We start from the raw sequence: 22,540 nt of genomic DNA, 5'->3' as shown, positions 1-22,540 counted from the left end.
CAGTTCTGACCCAGCTTCAGGTGAAAGCCAAGCTATGATGACCAACTGCAAATTGTATTGTGTGTGGATCCTTACATATTACAGGTGGGAGAAGTGGGTGAGGGGGCAAGGCTATGGAAACAGCAAGGAGTCCCTAGATAGCTCACAGCTGGGAGTTTTTGTGTTACAGACCTCAAAACAGAAAGGCAGCTAATAAACAGAAGTTAGTGTTTGTTTTTTTTAAACAGTAGTGTTTTTTTTTTAGCTAATAAACAAGTTAGTGTGATTGATTTCCCAACCCTCCCACCCACCCCTAGCTCATCCTTTAATTTATAGGCAAGTGCCACTTTCACACACACACACAAAAAAAAATCAGCCCTATAACCACTTCACAAAGTCCCCACACCTTATTGAGAGTTTGATCATTCCCGTGTAGGCCACTACTAGATATATAATGAATACACAAATACATTTAAAGGACCCTAATTAGACACATTCCTACTTCCAGAGGAACCTAAAAAATTAAGTAGGAACTGAACAAATTTGAGATGAAGGCAGCAGTCCAGCAGCAAGAGGGGGGTTTCCCAGTCTTTTGCATCGAGTGTCACATGTATGATTTTCTACCCACCGGTGAGAAGTTGTACATGTGCATGCGATACAAAGAGCTCCTGGCTCTCAGAGAACGAGTCCGATCTCTGGATGTAGAGTGGCAGACCTGGAGGAGCTGAGGCAGACAGAGAGGTGTATATAGATGAGACCTTCAGGGACATAGTAGCCAAGTCCCAACTTCAGACTGGCAGCCCTGGTGCTGCCTTGGAGGATGAAAGTCTTATGAATGGAGAGCATCCACCTGGTGCAGCAGGAAATGATCCTGTAGCATGGACCTGCTCTCCAGGTGATGCATTGTCCTTTCGCACTGAGGATATCTCCCCAAGGCCTACTGCCCAGGAGGGAAGGGTTAGGTCGGCCGTCATAGTTGGTGATTCGATTATTAGGAATGTAGATAGCTGGGTGGCGGGTGGGCATGAGGATCGCCTGGTAACATGCCTACCTGGTGCAAAGGTGGCAGACCTCACGCGTCACCTAGATAGGATTTTAGACAGTGCTGGGGAGGAGCCGGCTGTCGTGGTACATGTAGGCACCAACAACATAGGAAAATGTGGGAGGGAGGTTCTGAAAGCCAAATTTAGGCTCTTAGGTAGAAAGCTTAAATCCAGAACCTCCAGGGTAGCATTCTCTGAAATGCTCCCTGTTCCACACACAGGTCCGCAGGTGCAGGCAGAGCTCCGGAGTCTCAATGCGTGGATGAGACGATGGTACAAGGAAGAGGGATTCAGTTTTGTAAGGAACTGAGGAACCTTTTGGGGAAGGGGGGAGTCTTTTCCGAAGGGATGGGCTCCACCTTAACCAGGGTGGAACCAGACTGCTGGCGCTAACCTTTAAAAAGGACATAGAGCAGCTTTTAAACTAGAATAAAGGGGAAAGCCGACAGTCACTCAGCAGCGCATGGTTCAAGAGGAAGGTATCTTCAAAGGATACTAATGACGCACTAGAATTAGGGCATCCCAACAAAAAGAAAGAAAAGTAATCCAAGTGCCTGTAATTAAAAACTCATCTGAGCTAAAAGATTCCAATTTATCCCTATCAATAAGAAAGCAGAATGAAAATACAAATAAAAAGCACACTTTGAAATGTTTGTATGATAATGCCAGAAGTAAGATGGAAAAATCAGAGGGGTAGATTTTAAGACGTGCGCACATGTTATAATTGGGGGTCGTCACATGTAAGGCAGTGCACATGAGTGCAACTTACACGCGCCGATGCCCGCGGCCTTCCGATCCTAAATTGGAGTGGCCTGGGAGGGAACTTCCCTATCCCCTAATCTATCCTTTCCACCCCTTCCCCTATTCTAACCTCCCCCCCCCAAAAAAAGTTATCTTACCTTTTGCCCCTGCTCGAAGCAGGCGCAGGCTGTGCGCACCGGCCCAGAATGTATAGCAGTGAATGATGACAGACTTAATTGGCATTTCAGAGACATGGTGGAAGGAGGACAACCAATGGGACAGTGCTATACCGGGGTACAAATTATATTGCAATGACAGGAGCATTTGGGAGGCAGGATGGTGCTTTATGTCTGGGATGGCATAGAGTCCAACAGGATAAAGATCCAGCATGAGATTAAACAATCAAATCTTTATGGGTAGAAATCCCTTATGGGTTGGGGAAAAGTATAGTGGTAAGAGTATCCTACTGTCCACCTGGCCAAGATGGTGAGATGGACAGTGATATTAGGGAGGCTAACTAAATTGGTAGTGCAGAAATAATGATAGATTTCAATTACCCCAATAGTGATTTGGTAAATGTAACATCAGGATATGCTAGAGAGACAAAGTTCCTGGATATGATAAATGAAAGCTTTATGGAGCAATTGGTCTGGAATAGACAAGAGAGGGAGCAATTTTATATCTAATTCTTAGTGGAGCTCAGGATTTGGTGAGAGAGGTAACAGTGGTGGGGCCACTTGGTAATAGTGATCATAATATGATCAAATTTGAATTAATGACTGGAAGGGGAACAGTAAGTAAATCTACGGCTCTAGCACTAAACTTTCAAATGGGAAACTTTGATAAAATGAGAAAAATAGTTAGAAAAAAACTGAAAGGAACAGCTACAAAGGTAAAAAACGTGCAAGAGGAGCGGACATTGTTAAAAAAAAAAAATGCCATCCTAGAAGCATAGTCCAGATGTATTCCACACATTAAGAAAGGTGGAAGGAAGGCAAAACGATTACTGGCATGGTTAAAACGTGAGGTGAAAGAAGCTATTTTAGCCAAAAGATCTTCATTCAAAAATTGGAAGAGGGATCCAACAGAAGAAAATAGGATAAAGCATAAGCGTTGGCAAGTTAAATGTAAGACATTGATAAGACAGGCTAAGAGAGAATTTGAAAAGAAGTTGGCCATAGAGGCAAAAATTCACAATAAAAACTTTTAAAATTATATCCGAAGCAGAAAGCCTGTGAGGGAGTCCGTGGGACCACTAGATGATCGAGGGGTTAAAGGGGCATTTAGAGAAGACAAGGCCATCATGGAAAGGTTAAACAATTTCTTTGCGTCAGTGTTTACTGAAGAGGATGTTGGGGAGATACCCATTCCGGAGAAAGTTTTCATGGGTAATGATTCAGTTGGACTGAACCAAATCACTGTAAACCTAGAAAATGTGGCAGGCCTGATTGACAAACTAAAGAGTAGTAAATCACCTGGACCGGATGGTATACACCCCAGGGTTCTGAAGGAACTAAAAAAAATGAAATTTCAGATCTATTAGTTAAAATTTGTAACCTATCATTAAAATCATCCATTGTACCTGAAGACTGGAGGGTGGTTAAAAAGGGCTCCAGGGACAAACCAGAAAACTATAGACCAGTTAGCCTGACTTCAGTGCCAGGAAAAACAGTGGAAAGTGTTCAAAATCACAGAATTTATAGAAAGACATGGCTTAATGGAACAAAGTCAGCATGACTTGCCTCACGTTTTTGAAGGGGTTAATAAACATGTAGATATAGGTGAACTGGGGGATGTAGTGTATTTGGATTTTCAAAAGGCATTTGACAAAGTTCCTCATGAGAGGCTTGTAAGAAAAGTAAAAAGTCATGGGATAGGTGGTGATGTTCTTTCGTGGATTACAAACTGGTTAAAAGACAGGAAACAGAGAGTAAGATTAAATGGACAATTTTCTCAGTGGAAATGTATACAGTGCAGTGCCTCAAGGATCTCTACTAGGACCCGTTCTTTTCAATATATTTATAAATGATCTGGAAAGGAATACGACAAGTGAGGTAATCACATTTGCAGATGATACAAAATTATTCAGAGTAGTTAAATCACAAGCTGATTGTGATAAATTGCAAGAGGACCTTGTGAGACTGGAAAATTGGGCATCCAAATTGCAGATGAAACTTAATGTGGATAAGTGCAAGGTGATGCATAAAACTAACCCATGCTGTAGTTGCACGATGTTAGGTTTCATATTAGGAGTTACCGCCTAGGAAAGAGATCTAGGTTTCCTAGTGGATAATACTTTGAAATCGTCGGCTCAGTGTGCGGTGGCAGTCAAAAAAGCAAACAATGTTAGGAATTATTAGGAAGCGAATAGTGAATAAAACGGAGGATGTCATAATGCCTCTGTATTGCTCCATGGTGAGACCTCACCTTGAATACTGTTTACGATTCTGGGCACTGCATCTCAAGAAAGATATAGTGGCGATGGAGAAGGTACTGAGAAGGTCGACCAAAATGATAAAGGGAATGGAACTGCTCCATTATGAGGAAAGACTAAAGAGGTTGGGGCTGTTCAGCTTCAAGAAGAGTCAGCTGATGGGGGATATGATAGAGGTATTTAAAATCATGAGAGGCCTAGAATGGATGAATGTGAATCGGTTATTTACTCTTTCGAATAATAGAAGGACTAGGGGGCCCATCCATGAAGTTAGCATGTGGCACATTTAAAACTAATTGGAGAAAATTCTGTTTCACGCAATACACAATTAAATCTGGAATTTGTTGCCAGGGAATGTGGTTAGTGCAGTTAGTATAGCTGGGTTTAAAAAAGGTTTGGATAAGTTCTTGGAGAAGTCCATTACCTGCTATTAACGAAGTTGACTTAGAAAACAGCCATTGTTATTACTAGCATCAGTAGTGTGGGATATACTTAGTTTTTGGGTACTTGCCAAGTACTTAAAGCCTGGATTGGCCACTGTTGGAAACAGGATGCTGGGTGTGATGGACCCTTGGTCTGACCCAGTATGGCAATTTATGTTTTTAGAACATTATCCTACATGTCTTGTAGCACATATGGAAATCCATTCTTCTTGCAGGAAGATCTCCATTGAAAGGTAGTCTTTCAAACACATAACTGGCTAAGTGCACGTAGGGATTAGAAGATGGAAGCAGGAGCCTTGTGGAGGTAAGCTGGGCACCACCAGGGAAGATAACCAATGTGAGCAGAGAGAAGGTTAGGCTTAGTGCGATAGATACATCAGACTTCTGTACTAATCCAGGGAGGCCTTCATATCTGTGACATAAGACAGACAGCTTGACAATTAATTACCATCTGCAGCTTTTGGGATGTAGAGGTGAATCAGATTTGCTGCAGCAGGCAGCTTCAGGTGAATGGAGCTCCTACAAACACATTTATTCAACATCTCTTCTCTTCTCTGAAGTTGAGCTGTAGTATAAAGGGCTACTTCATGTGTGCTTCTTGTCACCTTGTACTGTGCTTTTAGTAATATGGAAGTATACCAAATTTTCCCTCTAGAGACTAAACCCATGCTTGTGGCTTGGCTGTATTCACATCTCTGGCCCTTTGGAGAGGTAAGAGGTACATGTAGACTTCAACCTCTGATCCTCTGGTTCTGAAAAAAATCAGCAGAACCAGAGGTCACGAGCTGAGGCTCCAGGGAGGAAGACTAAGAACCAATGTCAGGAAGTATTTCTTCACGGAAAGGGTGGTAGATGCCTGGAATGCCCTTCCGGAGGAAGTGGTGAAGTCTAAAACTGTGAAGGACTTCAAAGGGGCGTGGGATAAACACTGTGGATCCATCAAGTCTAGTGGGCATAAATAGAGAGGAGGCAGCAAACACTGCACGGAGCGGCAGTAGCCACTGAGGCATTCACGGAGCGGGATGCCAGTGGCCAATAGTTGGTGTTCCACTTTCATGCAACAAAACACTGCACGGAGCGGCAGTAGCCACAGAGGCATTCATGGAGCGGGATGCCAGTGGCCAGTGGTTGGTGTTCCACCTTCACAGAGCGGAAAGATGGAGGGATGCCATCTCAAAAAAATAAAAAAAAACCAAACAAGCAAACAAAACAGGGGTGGGTAAGGGGCAGGGGTGTGGCCTGCTGGTTGCAGCGGTTGCTACCCCTGATTGAGCTGGATGTTCACTAGGATGGCGCTGCTCTCTGCATTGGTGGAGGGGTGGAAGGGAATTGGGGCCGGAGGGTGCTGGAAGCCAATAGAGACGGGTGGGAGGGAGAAAAAAGGGGAAAAAAAATGGATAAACTGCGTAGCTTGCTGGGCAGACTGGATGGGCCGTTGGTCTTCTTCTGCCGTCACTTCTATGTTTCTATGGTCATTCAGGGGAGCTAAGTACAGACTGCACATCCAAATATTTCACATAGTGAGCTGTAAGGGCAGATTAGTAGAAGATACAGAGTAATGGTCAGAGCAGCATAGCAAGCTCCTTGTATTACAGTGTGAGAGTGAAGTTGGCTGTCCTCAGAAAACAGCCTTAGCATGCATCCAAAAAAAAAAAAAAGACACAGATTAGAAAATATAAACTAACTTTTATAAGACTCTGAATATTTTCAAACTTTTAACAATATAAAAAAATGGGAAATGGGTGGAAAATCTAAGGACTTTATTTAGAAACAACAAAAAGGCCCCAGAACAACCGGAGGCTCGGTCCTGAAAACCTAGGGGCTGGTGGCTCTGGCAGTTGCCTCATTGCCATCACCTCAAGAGCTGTTGTGTAGCTCTCTTGTATGTTGGCAAGTCATTCCAAAACTGCCATCATCCACCTGAGGTCCACCCGCAGGCCACTGAGTTCCTCCACCATCTCCACAGCTCCTCTAATGGAATTTAGAGTCCAGCCCTTTAGCCTGGAGACGGGGCTCCTGCACCAAAACTGGCTTCTGCTTTCAAGGGGCGCTGTAGAAGATCAGGGTGAAGATATCTATAGACCTGCCCACCGATTTTGCCTAACAATGGCTGGGCTGCCTCAGGACCTGCATCCAAAGGTTCTGGGACCATAGGAGGAGGCCCTACTAAAGAGGGTAGAGGATAGTGTCTGCAATAGGTTTGGCGCTTCCAGTGGAGAAGGGGGAAGGGAATGGGTGCTGTGATGCTGCTGCGACCATTGGTGGTGGTGACTACAGGTCTTCTTCAGGGGCACAAGTGCTGCTATTGCAGCAGAAGACACAAGGAGCTCCTCATCATCCTCCTTTTCTTCAGTCCTGATGTTCTGTGAACACAGCAAAAGGTATGTCAGTTATCAGCTGGTATGAGCACCATACAAACAGTTAGAGGGCATTGCATTCCAGGAATAGGTGTAGGACATGGTAAGTGCTCCTAGTGGTGGGACACGTATGTCCCATAGGAAGTGGTAGAGCAATAGATAGGTACCCTGACATACGGAATCTTTTGTATAGCTGTGTTTAATAACATGGTGCCTAGCTAGTGATAGGAGCTTGGAGTAGGCTCAGTGTCTGGGTAGTTTGCATTGGGGTGTGTCCTTGAGTATGAACCATCAGGGGTCAGGATGCAGCCCCAAGTATAGGTCTTTTTTGAATTGGAGGAATAAGAGTTATGAGTATGTTCTAATACCTTCTCTAATACTATATCAGGCCTGTGAGTGCATTACAAGTAGTGCTTCATGGCAGTGCTGCCCAAGACCCAAGGAATAGGCATGGATAAAATGATAGTGCATGAAGGTTTTAGGATGCTTTAAGCAGACACAGGGTCATACAGAGTGGGGGGGGGGGGGGGGGGGGGGACGGGACAATAGTGAGGCCAGAGAAGGAAGCAGGAAATAGACAGACCTTGTTGACGAACTTACCTCCGGTGCTTCCTCCTGCCAGGCATGCAGCAGGTTCAGCCATTCCCCTTCCTTTTGCCTCAGCTTCCAGGCCTTCTTCTTGAGGTCCATAATCTATAGAGAAAAAAAGGAAGAGATAGCTGTAAGTTCAATGTAACTGCTTATGTGATCTCCAGAATGTCATGTTTCCATTTTTTCTACTGAAGCATTGAGTTTGTTTCCTGGCTGTCTGCTCTCCATTCATGCAGCTATATGTGGTGCCCTGCCACCAGGCTAGATTACTGACCAGAGCAAGAGCAACCTAAGAACAGCTAAGGCACCCAGTTTCAGGAGGGAGACAGTAGGCCAGCCTTTTGGACAACGCCATGCTAAAGCATTATAATTTCAAAGGGAAGAATCAGAAATGACTGATACCACACAGCTTTGGGATGTAAGTTTGCAAGTATGACTGGCTTAATTTTCTCCCTTCTGGAACAAGGACACAGGTCAGGTATGCAATAGCATCCAGCAAAAAGAAATGTCCCAGAGGATGTTTTTTTCTTTACTTGGGATTTATCATACTTATGACCTTAGCTTCAAGTTCTCCCTATTTTTTCCAAATGACATATATATATATATATATATATATATATATATGCCATGCTATTAATGTATCATAAATCATTTTTGTCTTCCATATATTCCATTGCCTCTTGCCCTACCACATGCCCACAATGGCCCTCCTTGCCTCCACATCCAAAACCCTTCCCCTACCCAAAGACCCTCATATCCCCCCAACCTCTAAAATTCTCCCAAATGCCCTCTAATGGCCCCATACATCAGCCCACCCCAACACCCCCAACCCTGAATTTCTCTTCTACTCACACCCACCTTAATGCCACTCATAACCAAAACCCCCTCAACTGCCTCTCCAAATGCTTCCTCATACCCACCACCACTCCTACCCCCACCCACATTCCTAGTTCCCACATTATACTTACCCCACGGAGGTAGGAAGCCAGGCGATTGAAATGGGCCTACAGATCCCTCCAGGCCTGTCTGAGCACACGATTTTGTCTGCGGCTCCCCTGGATCTCCACCAGGGATGACAGCGAATGGATGTCCCTGGTGGTAAAGTTGGGTACTTTGCTGGTGGGGAGGGGGGGCATCTTGGAATGAGTTCACCCTGGAAGAGCTGGAAGTTCCCGTGCATGTTGAAAAATATACGCACGTATGTTTGAGATTTAGTGCAAAGGGTACATGCATGAGTTCACATACATGTGAATATTTATGCAAATAGTTTACATATGTGCATATATTTTAAATAATAAATTCACATGTTTTATAATCTGCACAGGTGTATGCATGCAGATTAGAAAATATAGGCCTATATCTGTGTGGCATCATATGTGTGCACCTATGGGGCCACATCCCTGATCACAATATGGGGGTAATTTTCAAAGCCATTTATGTGCATAAAACACTGGTTTATACTTGTAAAAAAGGCTTATTATAAAATTGTGTGAGGGTTGTGAGCATAAAAGTATGTGCACAACTTGATTTTGAACATACTTTTATGCGCACAAAAAAAACCAAACAAATGTTCTGGGGAGAGGGTGGGGGAAAGAGTTGGAATTTACATGCATGCTTTTGATTTGAAAAAGTCTGCACATAAATTACGCACACAAGTTATGCCCTGCGAAGAGCAGGTGTACCTTTCTGCAGGTAGTTTGTGCACATTCTTAGGGACAGTGTTCAAAGTGAAATTATGCACACAAGTTGGCTTTGAAAATCAGTGAAATTTATGTGCTTTGGCAACACATGAGTTTTTTCGATTGTTATAAAAATTACCCTTCATATGACCACCCCTTTAAGCATATTTTTCAGCATTATTGAATTTGCCTTTTTTTTCATATTTGTTTGGGGAGGTTTTGGTACTTACATAATTCTCTCATATGGCTAAAGATATATAGATATAAAGATATATATATACATATATTTACTATTATTATTTTTTAATTTATTTTTTTTATATACAGATATTCGATCTGACATACATCAGTTTACAGAGAAAATGGTGCTGGAAACAAAGGTTTTCCTATTGTTTCTTACAGTAAAACTTAGAATCAAACTTTAACTGAACTCAAACATATTAATATGAGATTAATTGGTATTAACGGGGTATAAACTGATATTAACATAGCTACGATCAATTGTCATTATAGATATCATAGGGGCTTTCAATATGGTGCAATCAGAGATTTTCTACGGGTACACAATATTCTCTTTTTTTTTTCCCAGTGTCAGTGTTTGATGGGTGTTTTGATCGGCGTCATGACATAAATGCAAAGGCTTTTTGGAAGAGCCATGTTTTTAGGCTTTTTTGGAATGTTTGGGTCGTTGGTTCTGTTCTTAACTCTGTAGGCAGTTAGTTCCATAGGGCGGGATCTGCCAGAGATAGTGTGCGGTCCCTTACTGTGATCAGGTGTGCCAATTTCGGAGAGGGGGTTGAAAGAAGTCCAGTATTTGTGGATCGGAGGTTCCTTTGTGGGATGTGAAAGTGTAATACGGCATTCATCCAGTCCATTTTATCATTGTGTAACATTTTGTGTAAAAGGGTTAAGGCTTTGTATTGAATTCTATATGGAATGGGCAGCCAGTGTAGCTCTTTAAGGATTGGTGTGATGTGATCCGATCTTTTGCAGTTTATTAGCGATCTAACAGCTGCGTTCTGTAATAGCTGCCTTGGTCTTAGGGTGGCTGTTGGGAGGCCCAAAAGGAGGGTGTTGCAGTAATCGAGTTTTGAGAAGATTAGTGCCTGAAGAAATGTTCGATAGTCTTGGATGTACAGGAGTGGTTTGAGTTTAAGATCTGGAGCTTGAAGTGTCCAATTTTTATCATGGAGTTAATGTGTTTTTTTAAGGTTTAGTTCGCTATCTAGGATGATGCCTAGATCTTTTGTTGTAGAGAGTAGTTGATTTTTTTAATTGGCATGAGTTGAAGTCGGGGCTAAGTACTGAAAAGTTTGTTGGAAGACTTTGTGAGACTGGAAAATTGGGCATCAAAATTGCAGATGAAATGTAATGTGGATAAGTGCAAGGTGATGCATATAGGGAAAAATAACCCATGCTATAGTTACACAATGTTAGGTTCCATATTAGGTGCTACAACCCAAGAAAGAGATCTAGGCGTCATAGTGGATAACACATTGAAATCGTTAGTTCAGTGTGCTGCGGCAGTCAAAAAAAGCGAACAGAATGTTGGGAATTATTAGAAAGGGAATGGTGAATAAAATGGAAAATGTCATAATGCCTCTGTATTGCTCCATGATGAGACCGCACCTTGAATACTGTGTACAATTCTGGTCGCCGAATCTCAAAAAAGATATAATTGCGATGGAGAAGGTACAGAGAAGGGCTACCAAAATGATAAGGGGAATGGAACAGCTCCCCTATGAGGAAAGACTAAAGAGGTTAGGACTTTTCAGCTTGGAGAAGAGACAGCTGAGAGGGGGGATATGATAGAGGTGTTTAAAATCATGAGAGGTCTAGAACGGGTAGACGTGAATCGGTTATTTACTCTTTCGGATAATAGAAAGACTAGAGGGCACTCCATGAAGTTAGCATGTGGCACATTTAAAACTAATCAGAGAAAGTTCTTTTTCACTCAACGCACAATTAAACTGGAATTTCCTGCCAGAGGATGTGGTTAATGCAGTTAGTATAGCTGTTTTTAAAAAAGGATTGGATAAGTTCTTGGAGAAGTCCGTTACCTGCTATTAATTGAGTTGACTTAGAAAATAGCCACTGCTATTACTAGTAACGGTAACATGGAATAGATTTAGTTTTTGGGTACTTGCCAGGTTCTTATGGCCTGGATAGGCCACTGTTGGAAACAGGATGCTGGGCTTGATGGAACCTTGGTCTGACTCTGTATGGCATGTTCTTATAGGATTTCTGTTTTATTGTGATTGAGTCTTAGAGTCATTTGAGATAGTAGGTGTCTTATAGCTGATAGATCCCACAGTTTTAGTGCGTTCTCGAGGGTCTCTTTTAGGAGACTGGATCATTCAACATGATGTTCTGTAATAACAGATTTTTTTTTCACTGTTTCTGACTATGAGTAGATTAAGACTATTTTACACATTCTAATGTGCCAATCTGGCTAATATGATTACAACATAAAACCAACAGATATAATAGAGATAGATGACACTAACATTCCTTGCAATAATTTACCCAATGCAGAAAAAAAGTCTTATCAGTCAAAGTTGCAGTTTCTGTCACAAGGTAGTTATATACTTTAATTTTTTATTAAGGTATTCTCACAAAAAGCAGCTTTGTTTTGATTAACTAGGAAACCAGGAGAACTGCCAATGTGGCTCTCAGTCACCACCTTCATCTTCATGCCTCCAGCTAACAAGCCTGTCTTAAAAAGCCACTCACTTATTGACCAGGGGCACAACAATAATGAAAGGTGAAGGAGGGATGAGAAAGAACCTGTTCATTTTTCCTACTTTGGGTTAATGTAAAAAAAAATATATATATTTTTAACAATACAGGATTGCTTTAGAACATTGTTTTGGAATTTCCTGTACTCTAATATCCTAAAATTTGTTTTGCTACTCAATTCAAGCTTTAATTTTGTAGGGAGTAGAAGGTATTGATGATTCAAATCACCAAAAGACCACATAAGCTTACAGCTACTCAGCTAATGATTAAGATCTATAAAGAAACCTCTACTACTTCATTTTCAAAAGTGTCTAAAAACTTCTGTGATTATCTAACCCTTTTGAGTATACTTCTTCAGCTTAAGTAATTCTTTAATGAAAGGCTGATAAAATGCAAAGCTACAGATGAGCTTTTTAGGGACTAACATCAAACAATAGAAGATACTGGTAAAGATGTGAACTATCCAATGCTATACAATAAGAGGGTAACTTCAGAAAGGATTTAGATGCTTCAAACTGGGGTTTACACATGTAAAAGCACTTTATGCATACAAGTGGGCTTTCAAAAATTGCTACATTATGTGCCATTTAATTGACAATAGATTTTACCAGTATAAAATACACTTAGGGCCAAATTTTCAAAGGCCTATGTGCGCCTATACTAGGAGATACATGCATGGCCGGAACGCATGAGCGCCGTGTGGATTTTCAAATGCCTGCGGCCATGCGCATATCTCCTGGTACACGCAGAAGAAAGGGTTTTAAAAAAAGGGGCTAGCCAGAGGCAGGTTGTGGGTGGGCTGGGACAGTGCCATTAGGCACTGTCCTGCTGAAGTGTGCACCAGGATCAGACCGGCTCATGCAACCTGCTGCTGCTCCGGAGAACAGAAATTTAAAATAAAAAAAATCTAAGGTAGTTAGCGGGGTTTTAGGGGTCGGGGTTAATAGGGGAAAAGGGAGGCAGGTTTGGTAGGGGGTTTAGGAAGTTCCCTCCCAGTCTGCTTCTTTATTGGAGTGGACTGGGAGGGAACTGGGTAAAAGGCCTAATCCGTTGCCGCATGCAGGTTGTAAAATCCCCCCCACTTACGTGCGCGCTGTTATAAAATCGTGCACATAGGTAGCGGATTTTATAACACGCACGCGCTGTCGCACGCATCTTATAAAATCGGTGCGCACATGGACGCCCAGGCAGCCCTTTGAAAGCCACTGTCTTAAAGCAGGTAAATGGCTTTTGGAAATTGCTATGATAGTATGTTACATTTACATGTATAACTCCTTTGAAAATTCACCTGGAACTGAACATGTTTAATGAGTACACTGGGCAAATATATGCTACAAGTCACAGAAGTGAATCAGACAAGATGTATTTCAAAAGTGACCTTGCTTCAGAAACCTGCTTAAGATTTTACAATACGATACAAAAATACGCTTATGTAATTGAATGAGCATTAATTTTGGTGAATAACTATTTACAGCAAGACAAACTTTCATGAAAGGCGGAATATAAATAAAATAAAACTTAAGAGTGAAGCGCATGTGATTTCCAAATAAAGTGGCAAATATGGGGCATTAGATAAGATAGAAGACCATGTTTACTAAAGTAACTACTTTAGAAAGCAATTTTCAAAAGTCATATACGAGGATAAAAGTCATATTTACCCAGATACAAGAGCTTTTAGAAAACCGCCCCCCTTCCCTGCAGGTAACCGAAAGCATGTTGTTGAACACAGCATGCACGCCTTTACAGGCACTGAGTGGAGGCATCGCCAGAGTCAGGGAATGCAACAATGCCCAAAGTTTTGCATTTTCAAAACCACATAAGTTTTGAAAGGAAAAAGTACCTGCAGAAAAAGCTGGTGCAAATCTCTGGATCTTTTTTACCCTAGGCAATTTACAATGGTAAAGTGCATGCATACTTTTCCTTTGAGAACCAGTGCAAATCAAAATAAGCACAGACCCTGCACCTACCCATACAACATTTGAAAATTGCCAACTTACGGAGTTGGCAAATACCAACCATATTAACTTGTAACAGTATATGTTGAGACCTTCATTTAAATTTATTTTATTTTTCATGAGAATTTATTGGTATTTATTATAACAAGAACAAAAATTATATTTATCTGGAAAAATTCCAAGTTTTCCACTGATTTCTCCCATTTGTATTCTGATAAATTTCCAGGAAAAATAAAAAAAAAATGAGTGAAGGTCCCTAAATATATATAAAATGAGTGTCACTACAGTCACTGAAATAAAGACGTAAAAAATTATAAAAGAAGGCATCTAGGGACATAAAACAAGTGTAAAAAAAAAAAGAAAAGGAAAAGATCAAACTACTGTACATAAAATAAGACTTTAGAATCTTGTTTTTCAGAAACTGGCATTCAGTACCTTTTTAAATTTTCCTTGTCGTTTTGCAGCAGACTGCCCCTGGAGTCAGAATAACATACTGTAAGAAAACATGTACATACTATACAGAATGGAGAAACCACTGTATGCTTACATTTCTACTATACTGTAGTATCACTGCCATATTTTTACTGAAAATATGTTAAAATTTACTTAGATTTGTGTATGCATTTATCTTTTCTTTTTTTAAATTCAAACAGCCTAGTGTTAACATTTTAGCTCACCAATAACTGTGATCTACACATGACAATGATAATTACACATGAACAAAGTGCAATTTAAGTAGTACTATAAGAACATGTGTTGACATTTATACAAAATTGATGCACACAATACTGTGGCAATGTTTTTAATGTATTAAACATAACATGGAGTCACATCCCAAAGTCAGTGCATTCACTGTGACAACTACTAGTGATGGCAATAAGATGCCATTGTTGTTGGCAACCATGCAACAGAATTGTACTCATCCACATGAGCAATTACATTGCTGGTATGTGTAGTGTGAGTGCAAGGAATATTTAATATCTAATTTTCCAATGAAAAACCCATGTGAAACATTAACTACAGTATATTCTGTGCTTCAGGATCTAAAAATCACTGCTATACAATGATAATGAGCTTGGGCTAAAATGGATCAAACCAGAGTCTTTAAACTGCAGCACAGTATTTGATACGAGAAATACAGAAAATTATTTTCTATATGAACTGTTATAATTCTACAACACTGAATATCAAATTTACTGTGAATTATGATCATAGAAAAATGCATTTTTTACTCATCAGAATTACAATTTGTTATATAATAAGGTTACAGATAGGAGCTAAAAAAATAAATATAAAATTACCTGATGTAGGGAGGGTGGCATTCCTTGCTTTTTGGTGTAGGTGAGGGGCTGAAAATCCATTGGCTGGGAAGCCATAGAGGCAGGGCAGCAGAGACAATGCTGTGGAGGCTTCCTCTATTATGGAAAGCCATAGTATGTTTGTGTTGGGAAGCCTGGGGCTTCAGGGATCTGGGCCTGTGCCTTGGTGAAAAGGCAGCGGTGTACTGCCAGAATTGGGAAGCTGCTAGTAGCTGATGAGAGGCTTTTGTGGGTCTTTCCCTTGGCACAGAAAAGTCTCAGACAGATCCAGGGAAGTCAGAAATTCCCGACTGCACTTCCATCACTACTGAGCATAAGGTTTCCATGCAAAAATCAGTCACTCTGAAATGACAGTTGACACTTTTAAGATCCATGATGGGACGAAAAGAGCCCCCCCCCCTTCTTGGGTACAACAAAATAAATGGAATACCGTCCCATACTTTCTTGAGATGTAGGCACTGGAACCACAGCCCTCAACCAGAGGAGCCTTAGAAGCGTAGATTCCACTGCCTGCTTCTTCTGCGGGGACTGGCAAGGAGACATGAACATGTCCTGAGGAATACTGTGAAATTCCAGCGCATATCCTTCTCATGTCACCTCCAGGACCACTGATCCGATGTGATCTCAACTCACTTCTGATAAAAGAGAGAGAGGCATCCCCCTATCTCTTGTTCCCGAAGATGAGTCAGCAAACCTTCACTGGGAAGATCCGTGCCCCGAGCCTGCTCTTCTCTTGGGCTGTCTGGGACTGAGACCTACCAAAAGGCCAAGTCCTCTGAAAGGTTGACCCTCTGTAGGAACAAAAATGCTTGAGACGACCCTCATACCAGAGGGGCGCTGCAACTGTTTCTTATCCTCTGAGGGACCGGCGGTTTGTCCCACTTACTGGCCAATTTATCCAACTCACTTTCAAACAAGAGCGAGCCTTTAAAGGGCATTTTTGTAAGATTAGCTTGGAGGTGTTATCAGATGACCAATGTCACAACCATAGTTGCTGCCTGGCCGTTACCACCAAAGCCACTTCTCTGGCCAAGGTACAAACCAAATCGCAGCCTGCATTAGCTAAAAAGGGGGCAACGGGTTCCATAACCACCCTGGAATTCATTCCAGAATCATCAACTTCCTGAGAAAGAAACAGACTAGATCGTGCCACTTGGGTGCAAAAAGAAGTTATCTATAAAGTCATAGCCACTGCTTCAAAGGCTTACTTAAGGATAACCTCAATCCACCTATCATGCACATCCTTCAGGGCCGCGCCTCCCTGCACAGGGATAGTTGTCCGCTTAGAGACAGCACAGATCAGTCCATCCACTTTGGGAAACCGTAAATGCTCCCTCACAGCTGGATCCAGGGGGTACAGGCCTTCCAATGTCTGACCCACCCTTTGAAACTTGCCTCTGGGGCTCCCCATTCAAGATCAATCAATTCCCGAATGGTGTCCATAACAGGGAAAAAATAAGACGCTTTACACAAGGAAACCAAAATGGGATTCTTCTTCGGTTCAGACATGGAATCTGCACCAGGAACACCCAGCATCTTCAAGGTCAGGGAAACCAAGGCCGGCAGTTCATCTCTATGAAAGCACCGCAACATGGTTCGACATGGTTCTAAACCCAGAGGAATTTCCCCATCTTTTAGGGCAGTGATTCTCAACCGGTGTGTCACAACACACCAGTGTGTCGCCAAGCACCTGCAGGTGTGTCACGGCTCCCGGTATTTCTCTTCACCCTTTTTCCAGACCCCTTGGGCCAATGGAAAGCCTCCTTTCTTCCTGCCCCCAATGCCCAATGGGAAGTCTCCTTCATTCTTCCTGCCCCTGCGCAGGCCAATCGGAAGCCTCCTCCCTTCTACCTGCCAGTGGAAGTAGGAAGAAGGAAGGAAGCCTCTGATTGGCCGGTGAGGCAGGAAGAAGGGGCATCACATAGGCTGAGGGTGGGGTGGAATGGCAGTGTTGAACCCCGATGAAGCAAGGCCGCCAAGGAGCTCATCCCCGTGGCAGTGAAGAGGAAATCCGACCCCGATGAAGCAAGGCCGTCACGGGAGCCCATCCCTGTGGCAGTGAAAAAGGCCCGCCGGAGTAAAGCCGCTGTGGAACTGGAGCCCATTCCTGCAGCGAAGGAAGACAAGGTTTGGGGACGAGAGCTTGTGTGTGTGGGTGTGACTGGGTGCCTGGGTGACAGCTTGTGTGTGTGGGTGTCTGGGTGCAAGCTTGGGTGTGTGTGTGTGGGTGCCTGGGTGCAAGCTTGGGTGTGTGGGTGTGAATGGGTGCCTGGGTGAGAGCTGGTGTGAATGAGTGCGATACCATTTGTGTGTGATTGAGAGCTTGTATATAAGAGAGCATGTGTATGATTGAGAGTGAGACTGGTCAGGGAGGTGATGTTTCTGTGTGAGAGACTGGTCAGTAAGATGACTAATGGTGCGTGTGTGAGAGAGACTGTCAGAAAGATGACTGGTGTGTGTGTGTGTGAGAGAGAGAGAACGAGACTGGTCGTGGGGTCTAATTGTGTGTGTGTGTGAGTGACTGGTTGTGGGCGCTAAGGAAGAGGAATGTAAGGACAGAGCTTCAGCAGCCCTTGCTGCTTCTGGTGAGTGCAATTGGCCTGGAAGGGAAAGGAGTAGGAGAGTTGCTGGATAGGGTAAGTAAAGGTGGCTTTTTAAGTTTATTTTTCTTGATTGACTGCCATTTTAATTATTGGGTATTATGCGATGTCTGCTGTTTTGAAATATTTTATTGATATTTGGACATGTTATAATTTTTATGAGTTTTTGTTGGATGTTCAGCAGCTGTTTTGTAACATTTTTAGTATTGCTTTACAATTATTTCTGTGTGGGGCTCTATAGCAGCTCTGGGGCTTATTCTGTTTTCCTAATAGAAAGTGCATTAGTATTTAGGGCCTGGTTTAATATTTGAAGTGTTGCCTTTTCATAGATAAGGTTGTTACTCTGAGTGTGTTCCACAATACAGATGTAACTTTGTGCTGGTTAGTTTGTGTGCATTATTGCAAATCCTGGGACTATGTTAGGTGCTATATTTCTCTTTCCATTTCTCCAGGTTTGCACTGCATGCAGAGTGGCTTTTTTGGTTTTCCATTTCAGTTTCTGTCTCCATATTTATAAAAATTACTGTCTTTTCATAAGGAAGACTATTGTGCCTGGTAGTAAAGGGAGTTTGTTTTGCTTTTACTGAGATGACATCAGAACCAGAATATCTTTCTTGTATGGTGAGTTGTACAGGGTAATGCCCTAGTTCTGCTCTGCACTCACTGCTGGGGGTCGAGGTGGTTCCTGTGGATGCTGAGTGCAGGTTTACATTTAGCCCCGTGATGGTCACATGTTCAGTGTGTCACGCATGTGAGAACCATCTGTCAGGTGTATCCTGGCTGAAAAAAGGTTGAGAACCACTGTTCTAGGGAATCAGGATCTGCCCCATCATCAGTGCCATCCAGGTTCCTGTTGGGATTACCCACAGCGAATCGAGGGGTACTCCAGTGCCTAAACATAGGGCTGGATGAGGGAGGGGCCAAAAGAAGAGGGTCCAACCTGACAAGAGAGGGCAAATGTGAGGACTGCGCTTGAAGAAAAGTTTGCAAACCTTGAAAAAACTCCACCCAAGAAAAAGCAGCAGGCCAAACCCAGAAGGAACTGGAGTGGGGCCCACTGAACTGCAATCCCCTGCGAAGGAACCAGTCAAGTTAGTTCCCAGATCTGGCGTACCTCCAGACAGATCCTTAACCAGATCACATTCAGACTGGGAGGATCCAGGCTTAGTGAAATCAGAGGAAACCAATGCTCCCTGAGCCTCTAAACAACACTGACACAGATCAGAGGATGTCAGGCTGAGATGACTGAATATGACAGGCAACACAGAAAGGTGCTTAGGTTTCTTGGTCACTGGCGCCATCAGTGCAAAGGCAATGGAGAATGTGCATTCAGCCAGCTTGCGCTGACAAAATTTCAAGTGCACAAAAACTAGGCGCCCCAAAAGTAAGCACCACAAAAAACACTCACAAACTGTGTGTCAAGGCCTGTGCGCACTACCTGTGCATAGAAATTTGTGCGTGCAAAAAGCACGTGTAAAACTGAACATACAACATGTGCACAGAGCCGACACACTACATACACTGACATCCTGTAGAGGGCAGTAACGTACGCAGAGAAGCATGCAAAAACACTGCCGCGGCCTATCATGTGGCACACAGGCAAAAAGCCTAACTGTGGGGCCTAGTCCACCGGGGCTGCTCAACTCGCCAGGCTGCCCAGTTCCCCTAGCCCCCACGGAAGTGGGAACGAATGTCAGAGTGGCATGCTGAGCACAGAGACTGGAGGAAGTCCTGTAAATCCTTCTATAATGTCGCTGTCTTACAAACTTTCTTTTTTTTTTCTTTTCTTTTTTTAAACTTACCCGAGCTCAGCTCTTACTGGCTGAGTACAGAGATAGTCTGCGGCTACAGAGGGAGAGGATACGAGCCATCACCACTATGCTCGGCTTCCTGTACACGCTGCCTTTAAGCTGTACAATCAGCTGCCACGCCAAGACCTGGCACACTTCTGAGGGACCATGGAAATCACCTCAGGAATTCTCAACTGGTGGAAGGACCATTTGGTATCACCGCAGGAGAGCGGGGCTTTTCTTTTTCTATGTTAAATTCTCCTTCCAAAATATGAAGCAATCCCCATAGGGAAATGCATGTCCACCATCTGCTGGAGATGGAGAATACTGGCAGGCTGGGGTCACTGTAGGAGCATATACCTTGAAGTCAGCTTGCTCTGTCTCCATCTGCTGGCAGGAGAGCAAAACCCACTGGTCCTGAGTCCATCTATCTACACGCTAGGAAACTAGTGACATCACCAGAGCATGAATAGCTAGGTATTCATGTGAGAAGAGTAATGGTTGGAGCTGTACTTTAATGCAGCACTGTCAGAAGTGCTGCATTAAAAGTACCGAGAAAGCAGAAAAATAGTTTAACACACGCTCCAACACTGAAGGAATAATTGAAGGTTTTGTCTACTTTTGCATTCAATATGCCACTATATTAATTGATGCCACTGATGTTAGATCCAAACTATTCGATGATTTTGACAATGTGGTGGAGGCTTGCTCGAGGCTCCAAACCACTTTAATAATATATATATATATATATATTTTTTTTTTATTTCCCTTGTGCCAGCACTGAAACTGTCATTTTTTCTTCCTGTACTTTTCAAAGCCCCACAAGGGTCGGTTCAGGGACCCCTCTTGTTCCCATTTTATCTTTATTTCTAATTGTTTTAACATATTTTTTTTATTTTTCCTCCATTGCCACGATGACTGGGAAAAGTCAGCCTGACATCATTGACTAAAGCAGCCTCCATACAATTCCAGCACCGGGGTTTTCCCAAGGCCCCTGGAAACAATTAGAAAGAGTGGAAGCAGCACCGTTTCTTCGTTCGCTCGGACCCTTCCCATCTCTTCCTGCAGAGCTGCGGTGACCAGAGGCCTCTATGACCCTTCATGCTGTTGCTTGTGGCTTCCCAACTCCGGCAGCAGGATGCCTTTATGCCAAGGCACAGGTCCACATCCCTACAGCCCCAGGCTTCCCAGCACAAAAAAACTATTTTTCACAATAGGAGTAGCTCCACTGCACTACCCCTGCATTTTTCCAGCCAATGGATCTTCAGCCCCTCACCTGTATGCCATCTGTGTCAGATAATTTTATTTCCGTTATTTTTTAGCCCCTAACTGTAACAAATTGATTATGTTTCTTCTTCGGGGCACAGCTGAGAGGCAGATTCTGCTGGAGTTAGACAGTTCTGCAGCACATCTATATACACATTTGCATCATTTTGAAAATTTAATAATGTACATTTATTTTGTACAGCAAAATAGTTTTCAGCCTTGTGTGCCTGTATAATTTATTTTGTTCTTTTAAGGGTTTAAGAGGTGAGGGTTCATAATCTCCTAGGGGACAGGGAGGAGGGACAATGGGAGAATTGGAGAGGGGCTTCTGGGATCTGGGTGGGGAAAGGGAAAGCATTCTAGGAATGAAGGAATGGAAGAAAAGGGGTTCTGGGAGTGTGGAGAAAGCTATGGGGAGAGAATGGGGAAGGATTTCTGTGGGAGCTGTGGGTAGGGTTTTTGGGATCTTGGATGAAGGAGAAAGTGTCCCTCCCTCAGATAAGCTCACCTTTTCCTCCCTCCCATCCCCCTTCCTATCCCCAAATGAAGTGCCCCATCTTTTATCCCAGCTGCTGATATACATACCCTCTTCAAACTCTCCCCTCTGTTAATACCTAAGCTGTTTCCCCAATCCCACCCCCAGCATCCTGCAAGGAGGAGAGAAGTGATGCTCCATCCTTCTTCCTGCCCAGGACCTGACTTGCATTTTGAACCATCTGGGACTGTAGTGTTCCACATGGGGTAAAGACTGGACTGTGAGTCCAGTCTTGGGTGAGAGGGGATAATGACATGGCTAGGGGGGCTGCGGCTCTCCTCCTCCTTCTGCTGCGGACTTTCCACAGTACAGGGGGAAGGGTCAGCAGCAGGAGGGGTCTGGGAAGATAAAAATGCATGTGCTTAGATAACTGCTGGCTCGGGGAGGTCCATATTCAAAAGAATTTAGCTGGCTAACTCAGACATTAAAGAGAAACTCTATCGCTGACAGATTATCATTTTTTGAAAAACATTTGTGCTACCTTTAAGGAATTATAACAAACTTTCATACACCTACACTCCGTGGGACTGTGAGTTTTCTAAAAAAACTTTACTGACTCAAAAAATATATTTATAGAGTAGGAGGGAGGTTTCATATACAATGTAGGTGTCCCCGCAACAATACGTGATTGGTTATAATCATCAACCTGCCTCCTCCTCCGTGAGTACTTTTTTTGAAACTGAAAAATTTTTTTTTAGTGAAAGTCCAAATAGAATATCAGATTCTTCCGTGGCACTAAAGACGTTAAATTTATGTACGGAATAATTCAGTTCAAGCTGTAAGGCTTGAAATAAATTTTAAAGCGGGTCCACGACAGACTTCCCGAATTTGTTGGTCTCTGATGTCAAACCTTTAATGATGATCCCGACACAAACCGTTCATGTTTCAGACGTTGGTCTTTCCTCAGGGGAATGTAATAGCAATATCTAACCAACCATTTGGGGTTCCGACCTCTCCACACACTGATCCTTCTTGTCTGTTAAATCGGTTTTACCACCTCACATCAGTTCTGCTCAGTCGTGAGCCTCCGGAAGAATGAACTGAAATTCAACATGACCCCTTTTAAAAT

General features: G+C 43.0%; 1 protein-coding gene across 5 annotated transcripts in view; it reads right to left on the bottom strand.

The window, feature by feature from the left end:
• Window positions 1–22,540, bottom strand: part of TPP2 (tripeptidyl peptidase 2) — a 315,654-nt gene that overhangs the window by 57,154 nt on the left and 235,960 nt on the right. For 2 of the 5 annotated variants that reach the window (XM_029604520.1, XM_029604518.1), the window contains exon 24: window positions 14,397–14,435. The exons of 1 other annotated variant lie outside the window; for it this stretch is intronic. In XM_029604520.1, the coding sequence (XP_029460380.1) occupies window positions 14,397–14,435 (39 nt within the window). Of the gene's footprint in view, window positions 1–6,350; window positions 7,004–7,597; window positions 7,691–8,556; window positions 8,751–14,396; window positions 14,436–22,540 lie in introns of those variants that run through there. 2 more of the 5 variants (XR_003857142.1, XR_003857143.1) reach the window with 2 other exon arrangements.

Source organism: Rhinatrema bivittatum, chromosome 5 (genome assembly GCF_901001135.1).
Source record: "Rhinatrema bivittatum chromosome 5, aRhiBiv1.1, whole genome shotgun sequence".
NCBI classification, from domain to species: Eukaryota; Metazoa; Chordata; class Amphibia; order Gymnophiona; family Rhinatrematidae; genus Rhinatrema; species Rhinatrema bivittatum.
Note: the sequence above shows the minus strand (reverse complement) of the source record. Positions and strands in the feature narration are given on the sequence as shown.